Source organism: Rhinatrema bivittatum, chromosome 3 (genome assembly GCF_901001135.1).
Source record: "Rhinatrema bivittatum chromosome 3, aRhiBiv1.1, whole genome shotgun sequence".
NCBI classification, from domain to species: Eukaryota; Metazoa; Chordata; class Amphibia; order Gymnophiona; family Rhinatrematidae; genus Rhinatrema; species Rhinatrema bivittatum.
Window position 1 is genome coordinate 411873154 of NC_042617.1, and position 12137 is coordinate 411885290.

General features: G+C 42.5%; 1 protein-coding gene across 1 annotated transcript in view; it reads left to right on the top strand.

The window, feature by feature from the left end:
* Positions 1–12137, top strand: part of LOC115088608 (collagen alpha-1(IX) chain-like) — a 104744-nt gene that overhangs the window by 24741 nt on the left and 67866 nt on the right. The window contains exons 3-10 of the mRNA XM_029596868.1: positions 470–857; positions 5300–5377; positions 5547–5639; positions 5730–5783; positions 6605–6658; positions 6749–6802; positions 10492–10545; positions 10706–10759. Of these exons, the coding sequence (XP_029452728.1) occupies positions 470–857; positions 5300–5377; positions 5547–5639; positions 5730–5783; positions 6605–6658; positions 6749–6802; positions 10492–10545; positions 10706–10759 (829 nt within the window). The remainder of the gene's footprint in view (positions 1–469; positions 858–5299; positions 5378–5546; positions 5640–5729; positions 5784–6604; positions 6659–6748; positions 6803–10491; positions 10546–10705; positions 10760–12137) is intronic.

The following is a 12137-nucleotide window of genomic DNA, read 5'->3' on the forward strand; positions in this document are numbered from 1 at the left end:
CTAAAATCTAGTCATATAAGTGGCTCAATATTCAAAAACTTGCATTCAGACTGATAACTTGTGAGTTTCTGTTTAAATGGCTTTGAATATTGACCCTTAAATATTTATCTTATTGATTAAAATATATTTGTCTTGGTTCAGATATAAATTTCCACTTTACAAAGTACTGTAGGCTGCCACCTCCTATAGCTTCATGCCACAAGTTTTTTGTCAAAGATCTAATAAGAATTTTTGAAAATTTACATCTCTTTGTTTTGTGGTTTGAAGGTATAGATTTCTACAGGCAAGCATTCCAGACAACTTGGTTTATTTACATAGAGTCACTGTTCTTGCAAGGTTATTCACAAGTTCCCACAGAAATTTTCAACATTTTAGCAGCCTACCCCTGTGTGTTAGGTAAAACATCTCAGCACATTATCATTTGGGTTTTATAATGGACAATAAATTACACTGCATTTTTGTCTTACAGTTCTGTCTACCCAGATGGACTACCATCAGATTATTCCATCATAACTACCTTTAAGATGTTGGATGACACTCCACAAAATGTGTGGAATTTGTGGCAAGTTAGTGATTCAGAAGGCAAAGAACAAGTTGGCATTCGCTTCCTTGGAGATACAAAATCATTGGACTTCTTTTATGCCACACCACAGAAGACATTTATGATCAAAACATTCCATGATGTGAACAAACTTTTTGATGGTTCTTGGCACAAGTTAGCATTGAGTGTGAAAGGGAATCAAGTGAGATTATTTATTGACTGTCAGGAAGTCAATGCAGTCTCAATAAACGAACAAGGCCCAGTTTACAAGAATGGATATACATCCATTGTAAAAAGAGAAATTGATGAATCATCTGTTTTGGTAAGATGCTGTACTGAATTTTTGCTAGATAATCTATTTCTAATATTCTGAAGTAGAAAAGCAGAACATTTCCCTCACCCTCTATTCCTGGTAAAGTTAACCAAAGTTGTTCTGTCCAAGGATGAATTTTTACTCATCCCATCATATTAGACCTGGATTTAATCCCTTAACCTAAGACCTCCCTGTCATTTGTAGTGCTATCTTCTGCTGCATTTTGGCAATCACAGAGCTTGAAAATCAAAGGTGTCTCCTTTATGCTGGCACCCCTAGCAATAGAAGTCAGTGATGTCACTGAATTCAGAGCACCAAAAATTGCAGAGCTCTAGCTAAAAGAGCAACTACATTACAGTGATTGTTTTGCAGTTCTATCTACTTGCAGATTTGAAGTGATTTCTCCTAGAGAGGGTAATTAGATAATGCCCAATATCAGGCTAAAGTCTGTGGGGTAGATTTTCAAAGAGTTACGCGTGAAACCCTTTAAAAACCCCCTGCGCACGCCAAGCCTATTTTGCCCAGGCTTGGCGGCGCGTGCAAGCCCCGGGACGCGGGTATGTCCCGGGGCTTTGAAAAAGGGGCGGGGTCGTGGGTGGGGTGCAGGTCCGGGGGTGGTTTGGGGGCAGGACTGAGGCCTCTGGCACAGCGGATGTGCCAGGGGATGGCGAGCCGGCAGCTGGCCGGCACGTGCAAGATACGCCTACCAGAGGTAACCAGAGGCAGGCGTATCTACTTGAAATAAGGTAGGGGGGGATTTAGGTATGGCTGGGGGGTGGTTAGATAGGGGAAGGGAGGGAAAGATGGGCGGGGGGGGGGGGAAACAGAAGAAAATTTCCCTCCGAGGCCGCTCCGATTTTGGAGCGGCCTTGGAGGGAACGGGGAAAGCTATTGGTGCTCCCCTAGGGCTCAGCGCATACAAGGTGCACAAGTGTGCACCCCCTTGCGCGCTCCGACCCCGGATTTTATAACATGCACGCGGCAACGCGCTTTTGTTATAAAATCGGGTGTACATTTGTGTGCACCGCCGGATAGCGCGCACAAATGTACAAATCTGCCCCTGTATGTAGAAATTACATGCAGACTTTAGTTTGAATTTTCAAAGTGGACTTATGCGCATACATCCACTTTGAACATTGGCAAATGTGCGCAGATCTCTCATGGCATTCACGCACACATTTACACCTGCAATTTAGCAAGTGTATATTTTACACTCATGCAATTGAAAATGGAAAGTACTCATGTAAATGATTTCCTCGCTCCCAAGTCCGCCGTTTGCAGTGCCACTTTTTAGTGCGTGTAAAAGTATGCGTGAAATCCCTTTTGTGCATACTTTAACAAACAAAACCCCCAGGGCAGTTTTCAAAAGCCTATTTAAATGCATAAAACGGGTCTTTATGTGTATAAATCTTGTTGAAAATTCAGCCCAAAATGTTTTAAATACATTTAAGAAAAGGATTTCTTTCCTGATTAAACACCTTTACAAAAGTAATCTCTCTTTAGTTAATGGGCAATGGGATCACATCTCCAAAAGTAGCTGTATTGTGTGTACATTTATCAACAAAAACAGTTGAACTAGTTATTTGTGCTAAAATGATAATGTTATGATTTTCAATAATTAAGTTGGATATAATTATTCTGGAACCAGAGATCAAACATGAATATACTGCTTTATCAGAACTGTAACTAATTCAGTGACATTTTTAAGTAAACTCTTTTAGTTCTAGTATTTACAGTATTAATCCATTGAAGTGTATTGTGGTAGAAATATATCCAGAATAAATACAAATAGTTTAAGCATAGAAACATAGCATTTGACGGCAGATATTAACTATAAGGCGTATGGCCTATCTAGTCTGCTCAATTTACCTCCTTTTGCAATGAATGCCATAGACCATAAATCTCTGGTTTTCTTTTAATATACTCCTTTCAGAATGCACTACAGTATTTCATGCTTATCTTAAAAAGCTTTTGTATAGGTAGACCTACACAACAATATTAATATTTTACATAATTATGTATTATTCAAATTATTCAATAAACTTTCACCAAGGTTGTATATTATGAGGCCAACTTCCATACCTATCCGCAATACAGCATTTCTACAAATAAGTGGATGTGTGGAGATTAAAGCTTGTAGTTTATCATCTGTGTGGTGGGAGCTGTATAGTTTATACCACAGATTTCTGCTCCAAAGGTATGCGCATATGTTTCAGCATGCACATATATTTGCATTGTAAGAAAATGCACAAGCCCAAATTTTAAAAGCCTGGCACACGTAACACCCGGGGGATATGCACATGGCCGGGTCGTATGCACGCCTAGCACTTTTTAAAAATGGCCTGGCCATACGCGTATCCCCCAGTATGCATGGAAGTGCCGGGCTCCTTGAAAGGGTGGGCCGGGAGTGGTGGGGGCCAACTGGGACAGTGGCCATTAGGCCCTGTCCTGGGGAAGCGCGCACCAGCCACTGGCAGTCATGTGGAACTTACTTCATCTTTTCAGGTGAAATAAGTTTAAAAAAAAAAGAAAAACGTAAGAAGAAAGATTTTAGGGGTCGGGGAGGAGAGGGGAAAAGGGAGGCAGAGTAGGTAGGGGGATAGGGAACTGGGTAAAGGCCCAGCATGTCACTGCACGTACTTTAAAAAATTCCCCCCCGCGTGCGAGTTGCAACCCGGCCACACATGCGCACACCAATATTAAAATCGAGCATGTATGTGTGCACAGGTATCGTATTTTATAACATGCATGCGGCGACGTGCGCATCTTAGAAAATCAGTGCATCCATGTGCGCTCGGCGGAAACCGCATACACATGGAAGCATGCGTGCAGGTTTTAAAATCTACCCCTTACTTTTGGTACCCATTTTATAAAGATATGTACGTATATTTTACACATGAAATAATTCTGACACTGTGGGGTGGATTTTAAAAGTGTTACATGTGTAATATTTGCGCGTAACCCTTTTAAACCCTTCCTGCGCGCACCAAGTCTATTTTGCATAGGCCCGGGATGCGTGTATGTCCCGGGGCTTAAAAAAAGGGGTGGGGAGTGGGCGGGACGGGGTGGGGTGAGGGTAGGACTGAGGCCTCCGGCATAGCGGCTGTGCCGGGGGATCGCGCATTGGCAGTTGGCCAGTGCGCGCAACCTACACCTGCCCAGAGGCAGGCGTAAATAAAAAAATAAAGGTGGGGAGGGATTTAGGTAGGGCTGGGGGGCGGGAAGGGAGGGGAAGGTGGGGGGCATAAGGAAAGATCCCGCCGAGGCCGGTCCGAAATTGGAGCAGCCTTGGAGGGAACAGGGAAAGCCATCAGGGCTCCCCTAGGGCTCAGCAGGCGCAAGGTGCACGTGTAGACCCCCTTGCGCGTGCTACCCCAGATTTTATAACATGCACGCGGCTGCGCGTGCATGTTATAAAATTGGGCGTACATTTGTGCGCGCCGGTTGCGTGCACAAATCTACGCCCACGCATAGGTTCGAAAATCTGGCCCTGTGTAAATAAACACCCAAAATTAACACAGAGGGAAGTAATTTATAACTTATGTACAAGTACTTGGAATCATCATTTCATCGATACCTTCTCTAGTTCACTTGGGGCTTCATTTTCTAAAGTATCGCAGGCCTGCGATACTTTAGAGAATGAGGGGCGGGGGGCCGAAACGGGGGGTGGGCCTGCGCTAACCGGCAGCGATCGCACCGTCGCGGTGCGATCACTGCCGGTTTCGCACCCAATAGCGCCACCTTAGAAGGTGTAGCTATTGGGCGCGAACTCGGATGCGAAAAGGGCCTTACCTTTTTGTCGTCCGTGGCGTCTTCGCGGAGTCAGCCCCGGTGACGCCCCGACTCCTCCTCTTCCGGGGCCAACTTCGCCCCCATTTTGTTATCGTGTGCGATCCGTTTAGAAAATAAGGCCCTTAGTCGATCTAGCACTACACCCTAAATATCCACCAGTCTGATTCCACCTGTGTATATCAATTAGCATGTGTAAAAGTATACAAACAAGTTTGGTAATGTTTACATGTATATCTCTTAAAAATTGCAATTACCGTATGTACTTCAGTATCGTACCCCGGAACACATGTAGACTGCCCCATTTTAGCACAGTAAAATGTACCAATGAAATTGAAAATATGTGCATGCTCTAGACGTTTATAAAATAGCATATATGTGCACACATGCTACTTGCAAGTATATATGCTATTTTAACACGCAGAACTCCTTTGAAGCTTCATTCCTATTTGCTTAATTAAAAAAAAGAGGCTTATCATGGAAAAAAGAGTTTTGTACATCTGTATCTGTAAGTCAAAAATCTTTTGAAAATAAGGTCTGAAGTATTACATCTTAGTCCTCACAAATTTCATTGCACAGCAAAATATGAAAATAGACTGAATAATTGTTTTCAGGATTTATCATCTTTTCTCACTTTATATCACTATGTCTGGCAGCTGGATTTGCAACAGTTTGAAATACATTGTGATCCAGAGAAAGCTTCACTGGAAGGATGCTGTGAACTCTCTGAGACTGTGAGTATACATCTCCAGCATTGATATTATCACATTGTGGTGATTATCCAATGCTATTATTAATCCAGAGGAAGATATTCTCAGTGCATGGTTAATGTGAATTGTGGATCTAATTTCCAGAGTATGACATTGGAATACAGTGCATCCTCAATTTGTCGTTTCTTTTTAGTGTGGGGGGAATGCTGATAGAGGCCTAGGTGGAAATCCTTCTTGTGAATGTTCCCATGGTAGACCAGGTGATCAAGGAATAATGGGCCCAAAGGTATAATATGCTACAGTAATATTTCAGTATGTGAAATTTTTTTTCCTGATACCACAAAAATAATATACCTTTGTCTTGTGTTTTACATAGGGGCAGAAAGGAAGCACAGGTGAACAAGGAGAACCTGGCAGAAATGGAAATATGGTAATCATGTTGGTTTCTGGATTTCAAATAGAAACCCACAACAAGTTTTCCTTTGCCTTTTTCCTCATATATGGATAATAAAGTTTAAGTGCTAACGGTTTCCAACATTAAACATCTGAACACTGGTTGTTTTTGCTCCTGCCTTTTTGGGGGCAAGGATTTCTTCTGGTGATGTTTAAGACTGCTGTGCTTGTGATGGAAGCTTCTTTTGAGAATAAATATGAATTGAACAAATATGTCTAACGTAATGTATGCAAGTATCCTACAAGCTGGTTTGGAGCTTTTATGTGAGCTAAATGGAGCAGACAATTTTTGAACTTTGCTCTAGAAACTACAAAGTATGTTTTTGGTGTTAGTTAAGGTGCGAGTAGATTCTTCGATTTTCTGACCTTTTCTATGCTTATATTGCTGTTTTCTTTTTTTTCACACAGTTTTTGTTGTTTGCACGCGCAGTTTGATGTCTTTTTAAGGAAAGTGCAATTAAATGGTGCTTTTGTAAACTGTCTTTTTGTTGTTACTATGAAAATGCAATAATATTCTCCTAATGTACATTGCTTACAATAGACTCTTTAAAAAAAGGCAAACAAAGCTACTAAAAAATAAGCAAATTGTTGTTGCATGCAAAAAACTTTATTGCTCCTTGTGGTAACTTCTTAAAACATTCACAACATAGCATACAACTCATTGGGCATTAAAAGAGAATATTTTTCTAATTCCTGCAGCATTTTTTTCCTGCTCACTGCCTGTTATGTATTCTACCTGAAGCACGTCTCGGACGTGCACTCGGCAACAGTTTGTAATGATATATTGTTTCTGTGTAGGGAAGAAGAGGTGATACAGGCCCTGATGGACCTGTTGGTGAACCTGGCCCCAAAGTAAGACTTCATTTTTAGAGATGTTAAATATATAAACTTGAAGTTTCTTTTTCTTCTTTAAAATTGCAATACATTTTGTTTTCCTTCCAGGGTGAAATAGGCATTAAAGGTGAACAGGAAATGGGAGGGCCCTCTGGAGAACAGGCGAGTATTTCTATTTCATCTGTACATGGTACAGTAGAAGAGTTAAAAAAAAACCCTGCAGGAATTTGTCTTCCTTGAAAAAGAAATCCAAACATGTTATAGAGTTGGAGGCAATTTGTTACCGGAGATTGGGACAATGTCCATGGGTATTTTTTACCTGCAGACTTTGCCCTAATTAACGAAGAGAGCGTGCATGTGTACTTTTGCTTTAAAACTTGTCTCAGGAACAAAATAGCCAGGAGCATTTGCACCTGCACTTTTCTCATGGAACATAACGCATGTAGGTTGAATATGAAATCTAGGAAGTGAATTTTAAAAGCCCCGAGATGCGTGTGCATCTCTCACTGTACGCACATCTCACTCGGGTGTGGTCTGGGAGGGCAATGGGCATTTTGGGGTGTGACCAACAGATGTGCGCATAAATACTTATGTGACCGGGCATGCGCCCAGGTCCAGTAGCGCGTAACTTTACTTCACCTATGGAGGAGGTGTATGTTAAAAAAATAAAAATAAAAACCTGCTATCTTTGAGGGGTTTAAAGGGTATAGGGTAACTAACTGGGGGTTGCAGGCTATTAAAGCAAAGAGGTTTGGAAGATGTAACTCTAGACTGGCAAACTGGTGGCTGAACTGGTGAAACTGCTCATGGTATGGATGTGCGCTGGTTATAAAATGCACTGATTATTGCAGTAAATACCCAATTTACACAACTGGGCACACACACACTTTAAATTGCATGCCCATGTACGCGTGGTCAGGCTATTTTATAACAGCCGCACACCTGCGTGCACAAGTTATAAAATGGCCACATCCCTAGGCGTGTGTGCTTATGTGCCCAAAATAGTTACCATCCCTGTCTGTTATTTTCCTCCCCCAACCAAAAAACACGAGCCCCGGGATTTCCACCTCTTAATTTGGCTTAAGGTACATGCCTTAGTCCATGTTTTTAGCTGCATAGAGGGAGGGCAATTTTGGACCAACGATTTATGTATGTAAATCACTATTTACACGTGCAAATGGCTTTGAAAATTGTCCTTAGATTTGTGTGATCTCTTATCCATTCTCTTCATGTTCTACTTCTCACCGTCAAGTCCTTTTGGAATGTTGTATTTGTATGTGAGATCTCTTGCTGCTCTGTCTGCTCTCCTGGCTGATTTATGGCTTGAGTTACTAAGACGTTTTCCCCATTTTGAATCTTTGGGAAAGACGGGGTAGTAAATCAGGCCCTTGGTTTCTCTCTATTGCCTTTAAACTTTTCCCGTGCAAAATCCTCATGTCCCTCCCATTACAGCACCTTTCCTCCTCCTTTTACACATGCACTTATATGCCATTATACTCTCACCTGTGTCCTCTCTTGCACATACCAAAGCATCCCTCTTTATTCTTTTTTTTCTATCCCTTGTTCTGTATCTCCTAGTCCCTTTTCAGCCCTCCTGTCTCTGAAACATCCTCTTTCTCTCTGTATGCGAAGCCATTTCCAGGTGAAGAGAAATTGAAAGAAGGTTGATTTATTTCTCTTCCAATCGCAATTAAAGAACATCTGAAATGGAGCTCCCGATTTCCAACTGGATATGACCCTAATACACCTTTTAAGAAAGAGGAAACATTAAGACGGTAACTTTTAAACCGGCACGCTGGCGCATTTGTTGGCCCACGCCCAGGGATATGGCTTTTTTATAACATATGCAGCTATATACACACATGTTATAAAATAGGCTGAATGCATGCATAGGTGCACTCAATTTTAGGTGGGGGTGCGCCTACGCGAGTCATTGCCACTTCTACCATGTAAGTGGGGAATTTTAATAGATGCGCGCTGACATCATTGCCTGTTTTCCCAGGTTTTCACCAGTTCACCCAGTTAAGGGACTGCACTTTCAACCCCCCAGTTTAATAGCCCTCCTTCCCCCTGTTAGCTGTTCCCCTTTTTTGAAAAAAAAAAAAATGTGTGCGCACAGCAGGAGACATGCACATATCCGGGAGGCTTTTAAAAACGCTTGTTTGCTTATCCCCTATTCGATGCGCGCATCAAGCTTTTAAAATTCACCTGCGAGTGCTGGAATTTTGAGATGCATTAGAGGAAAAAGTATTGGAACAAACTAGTTTGAATCTGCCTTCCATGGCACACAGTCCTTTTATATATTTTAAATTTGAGCATGATAAAGAATTTTGTGCCACAATTTCATGGGTTACTTGAATATTTTTTGTTTTTCTAGGTTTGTTTTTCTGCTATTATCAAGTGTATTGTCTGCTCTACAGCTCTGAGTTAACTTTGGTCACTATATCAAAATATACTATGACTGCTACCACCTACCCAGAGAGAAATAACAGATTTTTTGATCTGTGATGAGAAATAATGGAAGCCAAACCATTGTATAGAAGATTGATTAGAATCACTTCAGTGTGAAAAGGAAGGGAAACTCTTTTGATATCATCAGTGTCTCAGAATGCTTCACAAGCCACAGCAGCTCCTGAATGTATGCTACTATTTGTGGAAGAAAATTAAGGAAAAAGTCTCATCCAACAGAAATTTTGTCCTAGGTGGGGTCTCTTAATTTTCGGAATACCATCCAATGAATAAGTACAAGATATGGGATTTAAATTTGATCTTCAGACTCCCAACCTCTGTGCCCTAGCTCATAGGCCAATCAGACAGTTAAAGTAATTTTCCTGGCAATTTTTAGATAAATCATGAGCAACCACTGACATTTCAGGAAATTACAGTTCAGTAGATTACTATAGTTAAAATCAGAAAAGGTAAAGAAAACACTGTATTTGGAGTTATGGCTGTCACAGATTCCTTATCATGTGCTTAGGTACCACCCAGAAGTTAATATTCCATAAGAAACCAAAGATGTTCCTACACAGAATAGACACTTAGGGCCGGATTTTAAGAGTTATGCGTGGGCGTAGATTTGTGAGCGCAACCCGGCGTGCACAGATCTATGCCCGATTTTATAACATGTGCACACAGCCACGCGCAAGTTATAAAATCCAGGGTCAGCGCGCACAAGGGGGTGCACATTTGTGCACCTTGCGCACGCCGAGCCCTAGGGGAGACCCGATGGCTTTCCCCGTTCCCTCCAAGGCCACTCCGAAATTGGAGCGGCCTTGGAGGGAACTTTCCTTCCGCCCCCCCACCTTCCCTTCCCTTCCCCTACCTAACCCGCCCCCCAGCCTTACCTAACCCCCACTCATCTTTGTTAAAGAAGTTGCGCCTGCCTCCGAGCAGGCGTAGGTTGCGCACACTGGCTGAGTGCCAGCGCGTGATCCCCCAGCCTAGAGGCCCTAGGGAGGCCTCTGGCCACGCCCCTTCCCCACCCCAGACCGCCCACTCCCCGCCCCTTTTTTCAAGCCCCAAGACATATGCACGTCCCGGGGCTTGCGTGCGTTGCTGGGCCTAATCAAAATAGGCTCGGCACGCGCAGGAGCGGGTATTCGTGGTTACGCTTGTAATATACGCGCATAACCCTTTTAAAATCCGCCCCCTAACGTAATAAGTCTAAGTTTACTCTAAATGGAACAAAAGTCAGAATATTGGATAGTGATGCAGGAAAATTCAAATTATATAGCTTAATACATTGTTGGTAATATAGAAGCCCGCTCAGTTATATTAAATTTTATCATGGCTCAATGTAAAATGCATGGTTTACCTATGTAAAAAAATATATTTTATTTTTATTTTGAAAGGGTGTTCGTGGTCCTTCAGGGCTCAAAGGATTGCCAGGAGTAGAAGGTTTCAAGGTAAATAAAATACTGTGGGAATTTTTGTGTATTGTAATACATATTGAAGATCATCAGATTTCAAATATAATGCAAAGTGTCTTAAGCTTTGTCTGTTGATATGTGGCTTACTACTTTAGGAAGCCATGGTCTGTGCTCTAATTATTTCATTTTCCTTTAGGGAATAGCAGGTTTAATGGGATATAAAGGAGAACCTGGAGCACAAGGAGAAAAGGTATTTTCTTCTGAGAAACCTGCAAATCATATTTTCTACAGCTCATATGCATGCTAATGCAGTATGGGCCAGATTTTAGTAGCTACGCACGGGCGTAGATTTTATAACATGCGCGCGCAGCCGTGCACTTATTATAAAATCCAGGGTCGGCGCACAAGCGGGTGCACACTTGTGCACCTTGCGCACGCCGAGCCCTAGGGGAGCCCCGATGGCTTTCCCCGTTCCCTCCGAGGCCGCTCCGAAATCGGAGCGGCCTCGGAAGCAACTTTCCTTCCACACCCCCCACCTTCCCCTCCCTTTCCCTACCTAACCCACCCCCCAGCCCTACCTAAATCACCCCCCTACCTTTATTTTATAAGTTGCGCCTGCCTCTGGTTAGGTGTAGGTTGCGCAGCCGGCGTGCGATCCCCCAGCACTGCCGCTGTGCAGGAGGCCTCGGTTCCGCCCCGCCCCACCCCGCCCCGCCCCTTTTTTCAAGCCCCGGGACATGCGCGTGTCCCGGGGCTTGCGCACATCACCGGGCCTATGCAAAATAGGCTCAGCGCGTGCAGGAGCGGGTTTAAAAGGTTTACACGTGTATATTACGCACGTAACCCTTTTAAAATCCACCCCTATGTTTAGTAAATATAACAGTAGTGAAGGAATTAGTTGTTGCACAAACATATATAAGAAAGAATAATAGAGACAGAATTTTATTTCTCCTACTTTCCCTTGTATTTGGGACCCAATAGACAAAAAGAGCAATTCACATAGAGGTCAATATTTAGCAGCTCGTCGAGCGGATAAATTGTCACAACGGAGCACTACTAATAAGGTGCTGAATATAGCTGCCTGGATAAAGTCCTAGTTAGCAGGATAAACTTACCCAGCTATTTAGGACTGCTCTCTGGTATGACCAGAGTGAGCTGGATAACTTATCCAGCTGAATTTGAATATCGGAGATGGGCAGATAAGTTATCCAGCTAACCTGATACCACAGTGGAATGCTCTGAGAATTCCTCCAGCTTATCCAGCTAACTTTTCACTGGCTATATAATTAGCTGGATAAGTTGGAGACATTCAGAGTGATGGGAAATTTGAAAGCACACGGTTTCTTTGGTTAAGTTCAAAACTTAGCCAGACAAATTGTCTGAATACTGACCCCATAGTTTTACCTTAAGGGAAAACTCTACCTTTTGGATTGGCCTCTGAAGGAGCAAACATGTAAGTTTCTGTTCATACCTCTCAGACATTTTTATCTCCATTGCTTATTTTCTGTCAGTAAATATTATGCAGTAGAGTGTCTTTTATCCAGAGTTCCTTCAACCAGAATTTTCTATATCTGAAAAAAAAACCATGGGCTTCAGCCTAAGTTTTATTACCTGGAAAAAATTCTATT